The 18,947-nt window shown below is 46.0% G+C and overlaps 3 protein-coding genes and 3 pseudogenes across 3 annotated transcripts; 2 read left to right on the top strand and 4 right to left on the bottom strand.

The window, feature by feature from the left end:
• The first annotated feature begins 3,625 nt into the window (after positions 1–3,625).
• Positions 3,626–6,548, top strand: LOC149104499 (uncharacterized; annotated as a pseudogene).
• Positions 6,549–6,852: 304 nt separating this feature from the next.
• On the bottom strand, positions 6,853–9,199 carry LOC149104500 (uncharacterized; annotated as a pseudogene).
• A 1,450-nt stretch (positions 9,200–10,649) lies between these two features.
• Positions 10,650–11,600, bottom strand: LOC149104501 (uncharacterized). Its single transcript, XM_089272237.1, has one exon. The coding sequence runs from the start codon at positions 11,229–11,231 to the stop codon at positions 10,650–10,652; it is 582 nt and encodes a 193-aa protein (XP_089128363.1). The 5' UTR covers positions 11,232–11,600.
• Positions 11,601–11,870: 270 nt separating this feature from the next.
• Positions 11,871–13,124, bottom strand: LOC149104502 (uncharacterized; annotated as a pseudogene).
• Positions 13,125–13,622: 498 nt separating this feature from the next.
• Positions 13,623–14,600, top strand: LOC149104503 (uncharacterized). The gene has a single exon (XM_089270854.1). It carries the CDS (start codon positions 13,638–13,640, stop codon positions 14,598–14,600), a length of 963 nt encoding a protein of 320 aa, XP_089126980.1. The 5' UTR covers positions 13,623–13,637.
• A 1-nt stretch (position 14,601) lies between these two features.
• LOC149104504 (uncharacterized) lies at positions 14,602–16,106 on the bottom strand. Its single transcript, XM_089270842.1, has one exon. It carries the CDS (start codon positions 15,997–15,999, stop codon positions 14,602–14,604), a length of 1,398 nt encoding a protein of 465 aa, XP_089126968.1. The 5' UTR covers positions 16,000–16,106.
• Positions 16,107–18,947: the final 2,841 nt, after the last annotated feature.

The following is an 18,947-nucleotide window of genomic DNA, read 5'->3' on the forward strand; positions in this document are numbered from 1 at the left end:
TCGCCTCTGGCGTGTGAGCAAAAGCGCCAAAAGAGCAAATTTGTCCCAAGACTTTTGTCCATGATTGTAGCTTGCGACTGCGGCTAATGCGGGCAGTATTTTCAAATGCAAATGACTTCAATCTCCTTTTGATGATATTCCCCCACACGAGCCTCCATTGCAAGCTACAACCATGGTCACAAGCGTTAGAAATCCTCATTCTTTTCGCGTTTTGCCCCTCCCTACCCCTGTATAATGTTGACATAACACTTAAGTCCAACGCAAGTTTGCATTATACCATTTTCCAACATGGAAAGGGGAATGAGGCTGACACTCATTCTGTAGATATAACGGTTATAAGTTCATGTTCTGGCAAATTTTCCAACACATGCAATTTGTCCATGATTGCCGTTCCAGTGCAATACCGAGAATACGAAAATGTTCTATTAGTACACCTCTTCCTATTTCACGTGATTTACACCAATGGAAATTTAGTTCTTTTATGTATTTCATACGCCAAACGAAAAAATCGGAGAGCATTAAAGACGCTAGAACTTCTCTCGACTGCGCATCGAGCAACTCTATGATGCTCGCTAAAGCATGAATCAATTCTTAATTACGTATTCCATTGATTTACTTTTTTCGTGCTTGTTCAAATGTCTTTCTGTGTTTATCACATATTTATTTACACATTTGTGTATTTTCTTTAGTTGATGGATGTCACTGGCAAAATTACAACAATCTGTCCGATGCGGAAAGAAAATATGACTACGTAACAGTAAGCCAGAAATGTGACAGCACACTCAATGGCTGGTATCGCTTCCAAGGAGCTGCAGGTACAAAAATGGTGACCACATGTCCACCGATAAACCGTTGTGATGCATCCTATCCTATCTGGTTGAGTGGTGGTCATCCTACAGTGGCTGAGGGTAAAGTCACAAGAAACGTTTGTGTTAATAAGTATGCCTGTTGTCATAACTCACTCCCCATCCAAGTAAAGAACTGCGGCTCCTACTACATCTACGAGTTGGGTAAACTAGTGGACTGTCCCGCCCGTTACTGCAGCACTGACTAATCCAGTTACAAATGACGTTACTGTAAAACCTAGACAATGAGTGACAGCTGTTACGTTTACTTTCATTGGTCTTTTTTTGTTTGCCATTACTAACAGGCCAGGGTACCCGAAAAACAAGCAAATGGAACTAGAGAAGGAATTTGCTTAGCATTAGACCTTTTCCGACTGGGCGGTTTGTTGCCCCTATTAAGACCACGTGATGATACTCTTGAAAATTCTTTCTTTCAAATTTTCAAACTGTCCCGTGTATGTGAATAAATAAGTTTTAGATGGATAAAAGAACAATTCTCTAGAGAATATCACGTGGTCTGTAATGGGAAAACAAACCGCCCAAGCGAAAAAGCCTTACAAGTACTAGTATCAGTACACAGATTGTTCCATGTTGTAGAAATCATGGGGGTCGAGGGGCACGAGGTTAACAATTTTCGGTCAAAATATCTTCTTTACCGCTAGATTTCTTTGTTTGTTCTCTGTCGTTCTTGCGTTTTGGAAGGGAACAGTGCAAGCTGCACATGATTTTTTTACATGGATTTTCTTCCTTTTTTATTACCAATTGTATTCTTGCTATACAACTGTAGTACTATAGTACACGTGACTCCACACTCACTCTAGTGATGTCGCGCGGAATGAAGTATATCATGTACAGCACTTTACTGATAATACTAATTTAGAGGCATTCCAAAGATCGTTCAATGTCAAGATTGATAACAATCAGCCTGAGTCGACCATACCAGACTCAAGTTGTTAATCAAGCACGTAACCAAGGAATGACCAATAAGAACATGCATGTTGCTTGTTGTTGCATCAAACCGGACGAAATTCCAGCTCCATTACAATGTCTCGTGAGGGTTTTTCACCTCTTTTCTTATCATTTGTAGCTGTCTTTTAATATTAAAACTGTGGTAAAAAAGTATACACCCATTTCTAGATTTTTCCTGATTGAAGGCCACTTCCGACTAAATCCTTGTCCTCAAACCAAGGGTGCAGTTGAGACATTTGAGGTATAAAGGACATCGTTCAGACTGCTCGGGCATGTTCTATTTTGTTATTGATTCCCTTGATGATAACTGGACGGCATAAGAGCGTGAATTACGTTTTCGTACACCATAAAGGTAAGCGGAGTCACTCTGAAAAAAAAAAAACAAAAACAAAAACAAATAAGGACAGACAGTTGCTACCTGCTTCTTTGATTGCTTATTATATTGACTTCACAATTTGGTTTCGAGTTGGCTTGTTTGTCGGTAATATCTTTTTTTCGTATCTTTAAGTTTTCCTGTTTGTTTGTTTGTTTGTTTATGTTTGTTACTTTGCTTGTTGGTTCGTTTGCTTGTTTTGATGTCTGTTTCCTAGTTTTCATGTTTGCTTTCTTGTTTTAAAGTTTGCTTGTTTCCTTTGTTTTGTTTTGTTTTTATTTCGTTTTCCATCTTGCTGCTTGGTTGTCTGTGTTTCCTTGTAACATTTAATTATTTTTGCTCTTTTTTTCACTGGTGCTTATGTTTCAAACATTGTAAACCACATCAAGTGAAAGAATCGTTGAATTATTACGCCTTTCAAAACACGCGATCTCTGAAGCTCAGTCAAACCTCAACTATTTTTTTTTTTTTTTTTTTTTTGCTGCTTTCAATGATAATGACAAGGAGATAAGGAGATAAGGTAAGGCCAGGAGACCGGTTAATAACGACAACGGACATTTTCCTGTTTCCCGTGTGGTAAGTTCGTATACAAAGTTAACCTCGTGTTACAGACACTGGTTATTTGCGCACTGCAGATTTTCGTAATTATGTACCAATTCTAATCTGTTAGAAAATGAAAGCTTTTAATTTCACTAAACTTACTATAAGAATCGAAATGAGTATTGACTCTCTTGCACTTGACAAGGGAACTTAAAATTGAGCGCGAGACATTTGTATATTTGTTCTTCAGTTACATAGATTAAACAGATATTTTGGAAGTAGATTTTAATTCAGTAAATTTATATGTATATAATTTTAGATAAGGTAGACTTTATACTCAATATCTTTTGCCATTTTTTTGATTACAATAAATTGTAATTTAGAGCGTCCTCAATTAGCTCTGTTAAGCTAAATACATCGGCAATGTGAAATAAAGTTATTACTTACTTACACACCGATAAAACATGTGTTTGTTATGTCTATTATGAGAACCTGGTTAATACGGACACCTGAGTAATGTAGATACTGTAATGTAGTGCAAGCGTAACACAACTCCTCATCTGAAGATTCGGAGTTGTGTTACGCTTGCACTGTGTTGCGCTCGCTTGTGACCAGAACCCTCACTATATATGTGTGTGTGTAACGAGAACAGCAGTCGTCGAAAGTGCTTTTTCGACAACCAATTTTCGACAAGGGACACAGTGTTGCGTGAGTGCTGTGCCAGAACCGTGTGTGTGTAACGCAACAGCACAACAGTAAAATTTGGCGAAATAGAGGGTCCAGCGAAGCTGCAACGTCCGTAATCAATATGCGCGGATGTGTCGTTCACTAGTATATACAAAAATGTGCCAGAAATATTTTCGTATTGAACAAGTATATGCACAGTGTATACGCCGACATGGCTGCCGCAAGATATTCGTCCGATGTACTGCAAATGTTCTACGGCACAATACCGAGGGAGGAAAAAACAAACCTTCCAGAACCGTTAGAACCAGATTTTACCGCATTATACGACGGGTTCCAAATATCCCAAAACGATTTCCAAGAATGGCTCCGTGTATGGAGAATGGTTATATCCGAAAGGAACCCAAACAATAAAGATCTTTTGAAGTTCGCAAGAGAAAACAAAGAAAAGATCACCGATTTGGTTGAACAAGAAACCCAAAGGTTAAACAGCGCTAAAGTAAGTTTCGGGTTACAAGTAAAGTTCTCAATAGAAAGAAACGGCGAAACGCAATATATGGAGTACTATTTCAAAGACGATGAACCGCACGTTTTCAAAAGGAATGATGAGGAACAGATAAAACAAAAATTCGATGAATTCCTTGAAAACGCAAAAGGAGAAATAGAACACTGGTCCGAGAAGGGATCAGGATGGGTTGTTGAAAAGATACAGATCGCGTACGTGAATGTTGCGCGCTACCAGCCACTTCGCGGAGGGACCTATTTACCTCTTCCAGCCAAACTAGCGAAAAAGAAGGCAATAATCAACGTGCAAAACAAAGACAACGAATGCCTGAAGTGGGCAATCAGAGCCGCTTTATTCCCTCCAAAAGACGGAAAGAACCCGCAAAGACCAAGCAAATATCCGGTCAACGACGGTATCAACTACGTAGGCATCGATTTCCCAACACCGGTAAAACAGATAGAAAAGCTCGAGGCCCAAAACCCGAAACTCGCAATTAACGTATTTGGCTGGGAAAACGATTGTGTGATCGTGCACCGGATAAGCGAAAAAGAAGCGAATGTGCCGCGGATAAACCTGATGTTAATCGAGTCAGGGGAAATCCAGCACTATTGTTGCGTAAAAAGAGAAAGCGCTTTGCTTTTCGATCAGACCAAGAACAGAAACGCAAAGCACTTTTGCATGCTGTGCTTAACCGGTTTCTCAAAAGCAGACTTGCTCGTGGGCCACAAAAAACATTGCAACGGTGTGAACGGCAGGCCGACAAGGATTGAGATACCGAAAGAGGGGGAAAACATCCTTTCCTTCCAAAACTTCAAAAAACAGATGAAGATGCCTTTCATTATTTACGCGGATTTTGAGGCAATTATCAGAAAGATTCTGGGCTGTGAGCGTGAGAGAATGCAAACAAGCTGCACAGAGAAGACCGAAATGCACGAGGCATGCGGTTACTCTTACCTTGTTGTGAGAAGCGATGGAAAAGTGGTAGGTTCGAACAATCACAGGGGCGAAAACGCGGTGGGAAAGTTTTTAAGCGACATTCTGCAAGAAGAGGAGAAAATAAGAGAGAGTTTGGCCACACCAAAGCCGATTGATATGACGGCCGAAGACTGGGAAAAAATTCAAAAACGCAAACGACTGCCACGTTTGCAACAAAAGTTTGATAAAAGACGAATTCTTAGACTCAATGTCCATCTGGGACCATGACACATGGAGCTATTGCGGCCAAAGTCACAAAGGTTGTTATTACGCGGCGCTCAAAAAAATAAAATTTGTTGGGCCAAAAAGAGAAAGAAAAGAAAAAGACAAAATTGACGAATGGGTTGCAAAAAATCAGGAAACATGTTTGTTCTGCGCAGAACCTTTGATGAAGAAAAACTTCAGAGACGCAGTAAAGGACCATTGCCACATAACTGGCAGGTTTCGCGGAGCCGCTCACAGCGAATGCAATAAGAAATTGCGAATTAACCCCAAGACGGACCCAATACCAGTTGTATTCCACAACCTGAGGGGCTACGGCGCGCACCACTTGATGCAAGCGATGTCGCAGCTGGAGAAAGAGGTGAAATGCGTCGCCAACAACATGGAGAAATGTATCACATTTTCGGTCGGAGGTCTGCGTTTCATCGACAGCTTGAACTTTTTGCAAGGAAGCCTTGATTCACTTGTAAGCGCAACACCGAAGGAGGCATTGAAAATAACATCAACGATTTCGAAAGGCAGCGACCTGCTTTACAAAAAAGGGATCTACCCTTACGAGTACATGGACTCATGGGAGAGATTCAGCGAGACGAGGCTTCCTGACAAAGACAAGTATTACAGCAAGCTGAACGGCGGGCAGATAACAGACGAAGAGTACGCGCACGCGCAGGCTGTCTGGGAGGCTTTTAGATTGAAAACGCTGGGCGATAATCACGATCATTTTGTGAAAACGGACGTCGCGCTGCTGGCGGATGTTTTTGAGAACTTCCGAAACCTGTGCCTCAAGCAGTACGGGTTAGATCCGGTGCATTATTACACGTCGCCAGGCCTCTCTTGGGATGCGCTTCTGAAAAAGACGGGGGTCGAGCTTGAGCTTTTAACAGACTACGAAATGCACCTCTTTGTGGAAAGGGGAATGCGGGGTGGAATCTCCATGGTGAGCAAGAGATACGCCAAGGCAAACAACCCGCTAGTACCGGGATACAACCCCAGCAAGCCAAAAAAATACATCATCTATCTCGACGCATACAACTTTTACGGATGGGCGATGTGCAAGCCCCTCCCGACAAGAGATTTTAAATGGAAGCGTGACATGCCCGCATTGGAGGACATCTTGAATAAGAAAGAGAACGATAAACATGAGTGGATTCTCGAGGTCGATCTTGAATACCCTGCAGAACTGCACGAGGGCCACAACAGCTATCCCCTGGCGCCGGAGAAAATGGCAGTAAAAAAGGAGTGGATGTCGGACTACCAAAAGGGGTTGATGAAAGACCTGGATCTGAAGCCCCCGGACAGCAAGAAGCTGCTGCTAACGCTTCAAAACAAAAAGAACTACGTTGTGCATTGCAGAAACTTGCAGTTTTATCTGAACCAGGGCATGAAACTGAAGCGCGTGCACAAGAACGCTGGATGGAGCCGTACATCCGGATGAACACAGAGTTCAGGAAGAAAGCGAAGAGCGAATTTGAAAAGAACTTTTACAAGCTCATGAACAACTCAGTTTTCGGCAAAACCATGGAAAACCTGCGTAACCGCGTTGACATAAGAATAGTGCGCAGCAACGAGACGGACAAAATAAGGAAATTGATCGCCAGCCCTTTGTACTCAAGGCATGTTTTATTTTCAAACGACATGGCGGGGACTGACTTGCGAAAAAGCAAGCTGCTTCTCAACAAGCCGGTCTACACGGGGATGACGATCCTTGACAACAGCAAGATCCTGATGTACGACTTCTTTTACAACGAGCTTAAAAAGAAGTACGGCTCAAAGTGCGAGCTCTTGTACACGGACACCGACAGCCTCCTGATTCTGATCGAAACAGAAGACGTCTACGAAGACATGAAAAACAACATAGACCTTTACGACACGAGCGACTACCCGAAGGAGCATCCACTCCACTCGAACACCAACAAAAAGGTCTTGGGCAAAATGAAAGACGAATGTGCAGGAACCCCCATTGCAGAGTACGTTGGTCTGAGACCGAAAATGTACTCCATCTTGAAGGCGGACGAAAAAAATATCAAAAAAGCGAAGGGCGTGAAAAAGAATGTTGTCAAGAAACAAATAACGCATGAACATTACAAGGAAACGCTTTTCGGCGCGAAGCAGCAATGGCATGGAATGAACATTCTTCGAAGCGAGGGACATGAGATCTATGGCATGCATCTTAACAAAATTTCGCTTTCGCCATTCGATTTAAAGCGATGGATAGGTGACGATGGTATATGTACGAAAGCTTACGGGTACACCTGCATGGATATATTGTCAACATTAACAGATGACGAACTTAGAGGGTTGGAAGCCGAAGTTTCAAAGTTGCTCTGGGGGTAACTGTGTGTTCGGAGGGACAACGAGCAGCTCTTCACGCACGAAGGCGCGCTTTGGCTTGTCGCGCAGATAGTAGAGAACGGGTTGATCCGGTTTGGAAAAAGATCTTTCAATGCCGAAAACTTTCAAAGACCAGATTGGATCCGTGGCTCTTTTCACGTCCCCTTCAAGCTCGCCGGGTTGGTAGAGATAACGAACTTGTACAAGAGGAGGGAGGATTTTTTCGCGTTTTCCGACAGACCGTGAATAAGGTGTCGACGGTCTTGCGTAAACAGATTTTTCTTTGATGGCAACGGCGGGTTTCTTGCCGATAAGGCTTGTGACCTCGTTGTTCAAAGCCGAAACAACTTCAGGAAGTCTTTTCACCCAGGCAGTGGACCGCTGGCCCTCAGGGAGAAGCATTTCCACGGCGTACTGGTGGCCGAACAAGCGCTCAGCCAGGGTACGGTTGAAACGTTCGACAATGGCCTGGTCGCGGTGAACGTCAACCCGCCCGCGCCGGATATATGTCTTGTGCTTGTCCATCTCTTGTGTGACAGCGCCCATGAATTCGCGCCCGGGGTCAACCTGCAGCATTTCAGGCCATTCCAGAGGCGAGCGCTTGTAAATCTTCTGAAAGGCCAGGGCGACCTCATCAGAATTTTTCGAAGTCAGGGGTTCGGCCTCTTTGTAGCGGCTGACCACGTCGACAACGGTCAGCGCGTATTTGAAAACTTTGCGGCCGCGGGGGAGCTTGTCGTGCGGCAGAAAAAGAAGGTCCGCCTGATGGACCTTGTTGGGTGTGACAACGTCGAATTTCGGCCGAGGAATCCGCTTCGGCGCGGGGAGGAATATCTGCCAGAGCGCTTGCCTGATGAGCCACCTTTTTGCGGTTTCTTCAGGTACCTTGGCGGCCTCGGCTAATTTTTTGATCGCGGCGATACTTTTCCAGTAGCCCCCGGGGCCGTAGTAAATCTTCGCGAGTTTGGCGTCCATATGAGTAAGGCGTAAAAAAGTTTAAAGGAACCGGAAGGCCGCGTAGCCCAGAGTGAGCGCCCTGGCGTCCACGAACGTGAGTTCGCCTTTTTCTGCTGCTCGCTTGGCTGATAGAAATCCGAGAACTTGGGCTCCTGGGGGGTACCATCTGTTCGTCGGGATGTGCCTGGTTGTAGAGTTTGAAGGCGTAGTCCGTGTTGGTGAAGTTCTGCTAGGCCTGCTCCTTTGATTGCGCGTTGGCCGCGATCCAGTCGAGAAGTTGTGTTCGGTCGCGCGTGTATTTGGCGTAAGCCGCTTGATAATCTTCGAGAGCTTTGTCATGGCGCTTCTTTTCTTCAAGCGCAGCTTTGTCGCCCTCGCCAAGCGCCCTCTCCAAATAATTGCCACCGATAAAAGCGCGGCATTCAACAAAGCCCCACCAATCATGATCGCGATGCTCGCCATGGTTATATATTATCGGAAGCTTTTTTCAAATCATAACTCATTCCTGTTTTCCTTGAATATTACAAAGCTGTTCGCAATACAATTGAGAAGGCCAACGGGATGGTTCGTGAATTTTTCTTTGGCGTTTTGATACGCCTCGGCTGCTCGCACTTGACAATCTTTCAAAAACTCCACATCTTCTTTTTTATAAACGTTTGCCACGATCCAGGCGTGGTTGAGAACTGTATTGTAGAAAAGCTCAAGAAACTCCTTGAGTGCTTCGTCGTAGCTCTTTCCATCTTCTCTCGCGGATCTAGAAACAGCCTCGTGAACGTCGACGCTTGCAATACTTGCCATGGCGTAATATAACGGCCTTTTATTTCTTCAAAACAAAATAATTATTTCAAACGCTGTCGGGGAGGATTTTTTAGTCCTCGAGGTACTTTTTGAGCGCAATGCTGCCCGCCAAAACGGCGGTGAATTTCACGTAATTCATAAAGCTGCTGCTGGGATCGGAAGTGAAATTCTCTTTCGCAACCTTTCTTGCGACCCAGCCGATGCCCGCGACAAATAAAGTGAGAGTTGCGGCTTCAGTGGCGGTCTTGGCAAGCTCGGAAATGGTGCGTTCGATATAAGTAAAGAACGAAAGTTTAAAACAAAATTAATCTGTCTTCCCCGCGGCCTTTTCTGTGCACATGGCACACAACGCCTCTTCTTCTTCTTCTTCTTCTTCTTCTTCTGCGCACTTGGCACACAACGCCTCTTCTTCTTCTTCTTCTTCTTCTTCTTCTGCAACCTTGCCGTCAAATGCTGCACTCAAAAAATCGGCGGTCGCTCGAATGGTCGTTTTGTTTAAGAAGAACAACACATCCGAGACAGCAAAAAAGTTTAAGGAACAGACGAGAAACTTGTGAACATCAACTGTGAGCATGTTGATATATTCCACTCGGGAAAGTTTAAAACAAAATTACTCTGTCTTTCCCGCGGCTTCTTCTTCTTCTTCTCTTCTTCTTCTTCTTTCTTCAATTTTTTTTTTTCCGTCTTGTTTCCTTTTCTTCGGCCGTTTCACACCACATTATGTCGATAAGTTGGGAGACTCTTTCAAAAACCTTTTGTTGAAGTCGAACCATACAACCCCGACACCAAAAAAGTGCTACTGAAAAGACGGCAACCTGCGGAATGTCAAGTTTTGGCATCGTGATATTCATTACACGCAAAAGTTTAAATCATTTTTTTTAATCCTCTTTTTCACTGTGTCGCGCGAGCAGGTTCAGGCTCGACACTCGGGGGCTCAGGCGCGGGCACCGGCGTTTTGAATTTGTCGAACGCGGGCTTGGCCATTGCCTTGAGCTCTTCACGTTTGTAATAGATCCCGAGTAGGGAAACGCCTTTGCCGCCAATAGCAATCCATTGGTTGGTGCTGAGGCCGCCGCTCTTTGGGCTTTCGCTCTTTGGGCTTTCACCTTCTGTAGACGGGGCTGGTTCAGGGGCCGCTGTGGCGGCTTTTGCTTTATTTTCCGCGTGATAAGCCTCGGCCGCTTTCTTCTGTTCTTCCCGGGCCAGTCGCGTTCTTTCGGCAACCATTTCTCCAGCGGCCACACGCTTTGGATTTTTTACGCGCTGCGTGGTTGCAGTCGGAGTTGTCGCTTGCTGTGTGGCATCGACCTTAGGCGCCGTGACGGCATGTGCGCTCTCGGATTGTTCGGTTGACATTCTGAAGCGAACCGCATTCTAAGCAAAATAAAAAAGTTTAATTGTTAACAATTTGTCAGCACTCCCTCAGCAGTTGTTAATGAATGCTGGCCAGTTATTTTGCAGTCGCTGAGTCGGGTACTTCATCAACACCCTCAAGCGGATAGCCGTGTTCATCGCGAGAAGGGTGGCTCTGCTCCGGCAACTGTGGACTAAAATCAACATGTTTTGTGGTGATCAGCGCCGCGTTGGTCGCTGCAAGAAACCGGCCGCACTTCAAAGCAAGGTTGCCCGCCAGATTGGAGAGCTCTTTGTTCAAGATGTAGTCGTTTCTGAGCTCTTTCTGATAAGCGTCGATGTCTTTGATTTTGACGGTCATTCCGACAGCTTTGGTTGCAGGAAAAATGAAGCTGTCGATCAGGTTTTCTGTTGTCTTTGAGCCCACGTAAGTCTCGTAGCGTTTGGTGAATTTCTCAACCTCTTTGTCGCTCAGGCGCTTCACCTGCTCATGGGTCAACTGCACTCCGATTGCCTCTTTGGCTTTGCCTGTGGACACGAGTACGGCCAGCTGCTCGCGAAGAGCAGGAATGTCAGGTCCAGCGGTTGGAACAATGCCACCTGCTGGCCCACTCGAAGGCTCGGGCTCGGTTTGAAGAAGGTTCATAACGTCTGCTAACGCGGCGTCTTCTCCAGCCATTGTGTAAGGCTATATACAACTTTCATTTTTTTTATTCAAATAACTTTACCCCGTACGGGTGGCGAAGCGCGAACACAAGATAAGAGAACTTTCTCTCTTTCAGCTTTGAAACCAGACCTTTGTACTCATCCGGGGAGAGTTCGCCGGCGTAGTCCTCGAAGATGGCTTTCGTGGTCCTGGCCGAGGGGGTGTAAAAGAGAACGATCGCCGCCACGTTCTCCCTGAAGGAAGATGTTATGCCGATCAACTCCCGGATCAGCGCCCAAACGCTGATGCCCATATGTCGGGCAGAAAAGGCGAGATTCACCAGCTCGCCTGTACGCCCTTTCACATCTTTGGAGGCCGCGCGGTCGTCGAGGATTATGAGCGTGTTGGTGCCCTCGGAAAGCCATCTCGCGAGCTTCAACCACTTTTCCACGTCGTGCTGTTCGCAGACTATCACATCCATTCTTGGATCGTTTTCGCCAAGCCGGTGGTAGGTCTTGTTGTGCATGAACGTCGGGCAGATGAGAAAGATGTAGTCGAGCTTGAATCGGAAAGGGCCGTAGAGCTGGTCCACCACGAACCTCGATTTGCCCGAATTAGTCGGCCCCACGATGAGAGCGTTGAAGGGTATCTTGCCGGGGTCCATGTTCATATTCAATACTGCACATCTTCTAGCTGTGTGTCCATAGGGTTTAACTGGGAGTCGGCGATGACCAATACGTGGCATTTCACGTCGCCTGAGCCTTCGGTTTTCCGCTCAATTTCCAGCTGGACACCGTCCGTACTGTTCACAATGCGCGTGCCGCTGCCGTGCATTTCTTGGTTAACCATGGAGCGCATATCAATCAGAAGCCCGAACTTATCACCGGTGTAAAACTTTGTCATATCCATGTGCTCCGTTTTATTTTTTTCTTTCACAAACAAGTTGCGGGCCTCTTCCCACATGTCCTTGCCTTCGATGCCGTTGTTGTAAAGCATGTTGGGCGAGCCGTTGACCGTGACGCTGACTTTCGTCAGATCGGGGAAGATGAATTTTTCTGAATTTCTTTGGCCAGCAGTATACGGCTCTACAAACAGGAGGAGGAGGGATTTCAGTGACCTTCTTTGGGCGTTGACTTTGATGGTGAGCCTCGGGTCAATGTAGTTTTTGAAGGCCACCTCTTTGTCATGCATCACGTGGTCGTAAAGTAACTCTTTGCCGCTGGAGTAAACGCTCCGCGCCTCGTCTGCCAGAGTCTTGCTGCGGATCATTTTGTACTCGAGCTGGATGTTGGTCAGCTTGTATTTCAGCTGGGTTGTGTCGAAATCTTTGACCACGTGTATAGCTTCGGCAAGTTTTACGTCGAACTTGAAGTCGTTGTAAAGGGCCTGGGGGTAGAAAACGCCGTGGTCGGTTAAGATCTCATGATGAAGCCTGATCCGGTACTTTTTTCCGTATACTTCAGTCAGCTTTTTTTCAAAGTCGTTGCTCGTTTTTTTCTTGTCTCCCGCGTTTGAGCGGAACTTGCACAGATCCTCGCTCTGAATCCCTTCGAGAATCCTGTTGTTGCGCTCTTCCTGCGAAAGCAAAAGGTCTTCGAAAGTTTTGTAGATGTCGTACCCAACCGTGTCTTGCAGGGTTCTTCCCGCAAACGACACGACCAGCCTGTCAACGAGCGCCCGCGTGACGTTCTAGACGAGGAAGTTGTTGGCGTGCCCTCCCGCAAGGTCAATGTCAAAGACAAGCGCTAGCGAGCCCGGCACCAGAACCTCGTTCTCGTTCAGCTTGGGCACGTAAACGTACAGCGTATTGCCGGGGCTGGCTTCGGATGGGTTAAAGGTGATTCGCTTGACCGCGCGCTCGGCCTTCATGGCGTGTACGATCTTTTCGCTGTACGTTGGGCGAAGGTTCTCTGGAATAACTGACATTGTATTATATCCCGGCGATTATTTTCTAATTTAAAAAATAACAGGCTTGAAATATATCGCTATGGCGGAAGGCGGTGGCGAATTTGGTTACGAAGACCCGGAACTCGACAATCGGCTTGACCACGACTCTGATTCCGAGCAAGAGGTTAACACAACCCAACCTTTTGACCTTGGCGTCCCAGACGCCAGATCCACTCCCTACCACGGGGGTGAACAAACGGAAATGAGTACTTTTCCTCACGAGCAGTCCGGCCTTCCTGACACTTCTCATCAGGAAGAAACCCCTTTGCTTGGAAGAACACCTTCAATCAGTGATCTTCAGAAAGAAAGCTATTTGCGGCAAAAACTCAAAAAAGCTGTTGATACGATTAAAAACCAATTCGATAAAGCGAACTTTGAAAAACTCAGAATCAGAAGAGGCACTGGGAAACTTAAGGGAAAAATTGTTGCCGTGGCGCGGGGCCCCCAAAAGATACCGAGTACAAGATTCTAAAAGAAGACGAGTCAGGCTTAATGAAAAGTTTTATAGAAAGATTCAAAAATGAACTTGGGCCGGAGTCTATTGAAATTATAAAGGAAGACCGAGATACAATCAAAGAACAACGCCAAAGACTGAAAGAAGCTGAAAACCAACTTCAACAAGCGGAAAAATTATCCGCGCAAAGAGAAAAAGAAAAGAGAGAATTGGAAGTTCTGAGAAGTAAAATCGAGCAAACCGACGCTAAGATTGATTGCATTCAGGATGAACAAGGTTCTAAACTTCAAAGTGAAGCAGAGCTGCGTAGGCTCAAAGAACTGAAAAAGAACTATCAAACCGATCTCGAAAACAAGGGAAAAAAATTGGATTCGCTTACAAAACAAGCAGAAAACAGAGAAAAGGAACAAGCCAAGGTTGACGGACTAAGGGCCAGCCTCGCAGCAAAAGAAAGTGAAACAAACGTCTTGGAAGAAAGGTACAACCAAACAAAAACGTTGGACGACCTGAAAGAGCAGGAAAGCGAGATGCAGCGCCAAAACGAGGAAGACCAGGCAATCATCCAAGATGAGAATGCCTCGCCCTCCGAAAAAGAAGCCGCAGAAGCCAGAGTGGCAGAAAGAAACGAGGAGATCGCGCGTTTGCAAACTCAGATCGCGGAAAGGGAAAGGGGGCCGCCTCTCTTGGAAAGGGTCAAAGAGATCTTCAAAAAATATGGCTTGACGTTGACCGCTATTCTTCTCGCCGCCGGGACCACAATCGGCGCTGTCATCGGGGTCCATACTAGAGATTTGAAAGCCACCGGTAAGGCTTTGGGAAATGGCCTAAAAGATATTGCCGCGAAACTCGGTTCTCTGCTGCCCGGGCTGATTTGCTCGATTGTGAGCTTCCTGTTCAAAGCCGCAGGCCAGGTCGTCGGATTTCTGGCTGAGCACACCTGGCTGCTTATTCTTGCCGCGATGGCCTTTTTGTTCGAAGAATATTTTAAGAAGCGGCGTTAACTTACCGCCAAGCCATGAACAGCAACGCCGATAATCCAACTACACCTACAATGACAGCCGTTTTGTTAATTTCGTGTTGCGGTATTTTATCTGGAGCCTCGGGCTCTATTTTTTCCACCGGTGGCTGCGCTTGTTGAGTTTCGTACGAAGCTGTTTTTTTCGATTCGGCTGTTGCGGCTTTGTGTATCGGGTTGGACGGGTGGCTGTTGGGAGGGTTAATCTTTGACGGGCCTCCTGCCCTGATTTTGAGCCCAGCTTTTTTTGTGCCTGGATTTACCTCGTTGTTCATCCCCAGTTTCATCCCCGAGACCGCCTGTTTCAGCTTGTTGTTGTAACCGATCGTGCTTGCGGTGTTGATAATCATTTGCGCGGGCATGAGCCAGGCCATGGGGGCTACAGCGAGATTGAGCCTAACCTTCGCTTGGTCCACCGCGCGCTGGTACCTTTGCACGCTCGCGGCCAAGTCGGACTGTCTGATCGCGTCTTCCATCAGCACCAGGAACTCGCTTTGGGCTTCTCTCGCTCGACCGCCCGAACCGAGAATGCTGCTGCGGACGTTGACTTGCGCGCCCAGGATGCAGTAAACGAAAGCCTCGATTGACTGGTTGATTCGCGCCAAGCCCGCCTGCGTCAAACCTGATGCTGTGTTTGGCGCGAACCAGTCCGATTGTGTCTCAGAAGCGGCCCCCGGCTCGATGTAATAAATCAAGTCCCCTTTTATCGCTTTGCCGCCTTCATCACTGAATTTGTTCCATCCCGGGTATAGGTAGTCAGTTTTCGACGCACCCGCGCCTGACACGTAAACGTAAACGCTTCCCAGACCGTGGTTTGCCCCGTGCGTGTAGCGGAAATCGCTCGACGGATCTATACCGAACTCGTTGCATAGCCTTTTGTATGAAGCAACATCGTAATGATTGTTGAATTGGTTGAAAGGCGGATCTCCGGGCAAAGCGCTCACGCTCTGAATACCTCCTAGCTGGTACAAAATGCGCCTGACCGTGAAATACATGTGGAATTTGTAGAAAGCTCTTATCTGCGGGGGGAGATTCATCCCGCTGTCAAAGATTTCGCGAGAAACTCCACACCCCTGTGTCGCGCAGAAAACCGCGAAGTTAAGCTGTTGCGGCCAATATTTCATGTCATGCCCTCCTAACCAGTGTTTTGATTCGGCTGCAGAAGTGTGCCTGAGTTTGGTTTCTTGAAATATTTCTCGGAATGTTGTCGTGAAATATTGGTCAGGCGTGACGTAGATTTGGATTGCGTCGTTGAATATTTTTTTCAAGCTTGGCGCTTTGTCATCGAAAGGTACCGCAGGGATTGGCAGGGAAACTTTTGAACCAAGTGGCGCCAGCTGGTAAGGAAAACCTCCGCTGTCTCCCAAACCTAGCGCCTCTTTCATTTCCGCGCTCCAATATTTTCTATCTGAACCGAAGACGCTTTGAAACGAGTCTTCGCTTTCTTTGAAAAACACTTCCGCGGTCACGTTATTTTTCTCGTCGACGCTTCCTTGCGAAACGAATCGGCTTTTGTCCGCTTTGGGGAAGGGGTTTAAAAAGTTTGTCCGTGCCTTTTTCTTCGCCGCCTCCGCTTTTTTTAACGCAGGACCATTCTACAAATTCGCCATATTATTTCAACACAATTTTATTTGCTGAATATAAAAATGGTTGTTCTCTCTATTGTCACGCAACAGAATGGAGGGACAATATCTTTTGAAGAACCGATACCGAAAGTGCATTTAATGAAACTCATTTCTTGCAGTTTGTACAACAGCTGGGACACTTTGAAAAAAGAGGGTTCGGCCTCGTTGGGAGATAAAAACAAAGATATATCTTTGTCAGTTAGTAAATTACTCCCAGGGCATTATAATTTAGAAAGCATGGCAAAAGAAATAAAAGGTCTGTTCGCAAAATATCAATATAAAGAGTTGCAAACAGCAATAAACCAACCTGTTGGCCAGCTTGAAATCAGAAATTTTGGGGCTGGGGCAAAACTGATTGAACTTGATCGCGATTTAGCCAATTTGCTTGGTATTGGGCGAAAGTTGTTGCCTATAACCTTTGTAAAACGGCTTAGATATCCAACGACATATTTTATTCATTGTAATTTGATCGACACAGAACGGAATCTGTTCAATGGCAAAAGGCCAGATGTATTAGCCCTGTTTGATGTGAAAGGGAATCCTTACGAAAAAGTAAGCTACCAGGCTTGTCCGCAACAGGTTTTGCGAGACTGCTCTACAGACGAGTTCATAAATAGCATCACCATTAGCGTGAAAGATGAAAATGGCGAACTCTTCGATTTCAAGGGCTTGCCACTTCTTTTTGAATTAGAGTTAAATTAAATTTCTATGTATATGCAATGTCTTCGGCAAATCTGTTGCCACCAAGCGCGCCGCCTACCGAGAATGAAAGAAGAATATATCCAAGCCTTCCCGAAATGACAAATGCCGAGAATTTCCGGCTAACTGAGATAAGCAGAATTGAAAAAGAAATATCTGCTTAGGTCGAGCATTACAGGCTTGTGTTGAAAAAGTACAAAAAAGCCCGGAAAGCGCTTCACTATTCCGTGGTTGGCCTTGGCGCTGTCACGGCAGCTCTGTCTTCTGGGGCTGTTGCAACATCTCTCACTGGTGTTGGAATTGTTGTCGGCGCACCTGTTGCCGGGATAGCCGCTTTATCTAGCGCAGTTTCCACTGGCCTGTCTGTTGTCAACAAGAAGCTTGAACGCAAAGTTAATAAGCACTCGAGAGTCCACTCTCTGGCTATCGGGAAACATGACTCGATAAACCTCGCCGTCTCACAGGCTCTTAATGATAATCGGGTTTCTGACACGGAGTTTCAACTGATCACACGTGAAATGCAGAAATATCGCCAGCTTAAAAAAGCTTTACGATCGAACTTCGCGCGAATACAGACAAGTCCAATCCAGCCAGATGTCAAAAAAATAAGAAACCAGGTTCGGGACCAGCTTCGGGAAGGATATAGAGAAAAACTTGCGGATTAAACAGCAGATTTGAACTAAATTTTGAGCGAAAAAACACGAAACTATCTCTTAGTCTTGTTAAAAACAGGTGATTATGTTACACCGCGTTACCTTCACGCGTGACGTTGCGTGACTGGGGTACGTTACTGTCACGCGTGACGTTGCGTGACTGGGTTACGTTACTTTCACGCGTGATGTTGCGTGACAGGTTACACGAAAGAGCAAAAACCCTGTCGGGGGGTGCTCGTTGGCTGTTCTTTTGCCTAGCCCCGGCTAGGACTTTTTGCACCGCTGACAAGGCGGCTGTCCCCTAACCTCCGGACGAGGTTTGAGATCCCGAGAGACCTCTGAACTCCCCCCAGTCACCACTAGGCCGGGGCGGGTTCACCCGGGGTTGTCACCGTGGACGGTCTCACCTCATACCCCTGACAAGCGCCTGTACGTGTCGTATTAGGAATCAGAGGGGGCCAACTTCACATCCAAAAGCACCATCATTTGCTCGCTGATATATTGTATAATTACTCAAGCTATATACATTGATCCAGTCGCCTCCCCTTTCACTTGTGGTGTGCTTCTCTGTCCTTCACAGGTTTTCACACATACGCATGCGCTTTTGGGTGGCGAGATGATGTCATGCGTTTTTGGGTGGCGAGATGATGTCATGCTTGAGTTATATTTAGAGCTTGGCTGAATAAATTATATCCCAACAACAGTTCTGAAGGCCAAAATGATTGTGCTGTTCCACGCTATTTGCTTTATTTTCACGGAACTTTCTACGCCCGTTTGGCAGAAAGAGGTCAGACAGATAACATATCAAGTCGTTGAAGCCATGCGAGAAGCAGAGGAAACTTAAACAGGCTCGATCGAGTCCCTTGTTCAAGGAATAACACATGTTACGAGCGACCGAACGCTGCGATCAAATCTTGCTATTTTCTCGTTTCCTCCTGCTCGCTTCACTCCGGCAGCTTCTGTGGTGAAAAAATAACTTACAGCGCGTTGGCCGAGCGTATTTTTTTGGTAAATTCTGTTCTGGGTCGTCATTTTCGGCCCAAACAAAAAAATCTTGAGTTGTCCTCCATGTTTTTCAGTACTGCTCGTCCAGGGGGCCTGGTGAATATTTGGTTCCAGTCTTTCTGAGAAACAATGTCACGCAACTCGCAGATTTCAAAACAAAACTTTTGCTTCGAACGAAGGTTAGTCGCCGCCTTTTTCGCTAACGCTCCCTGCCAAAAAAGAACCACTCGTGCCAGTGATAACCGTCCCAGGAGCATACTTTAAAAAAATTCTTGTACTCAGGGCTGGCTTCTACGAGAGGTATTATCGGCTGTCTTAGCGTTGCTTTATGAACAGTTCCCTCCTTTTCGA

Source organism: Orbicella faveolata, unplaced genomic scaffold (assembly GCF_042242905.1).
Source record: "Orbicella faveolata isolate gen_17 unplaced genomic scaffold, um_ofav_v1 contig_34, whole genome shotgun sequence".
NCBI lineage: Eukaryota > Metazoa > Cnidaria > Anthozoa > Scleractinia > Merulinidae > Orbicella > Orbicella faveolata.

Excerpts from the sequence above, each read along its gene's own strand:
- LOC149104501 (XM_089272237.1), bottom strand. The coding sequence starts at position 11,231 with ATGGCTGGAGAAGACGCCGCGTTAGCAGACGTTATGAACCTTCTTCAA.
- LOC149104503 (XM_089270854.1), top strand. The coding sequence starts at position 13,638 with ATGAAAAGTTTTATAGAAAGATTCAAAAATGAACTTGGGCCGGAGTCT.
- LOC149104504 (XM_089270842.1), bottom strand. The coding sequence starts at position 15,999 with ATGAAAGAGGCGCTAGGTTTGGGAGACAGCGGAGGTTTTCCTTACCAG.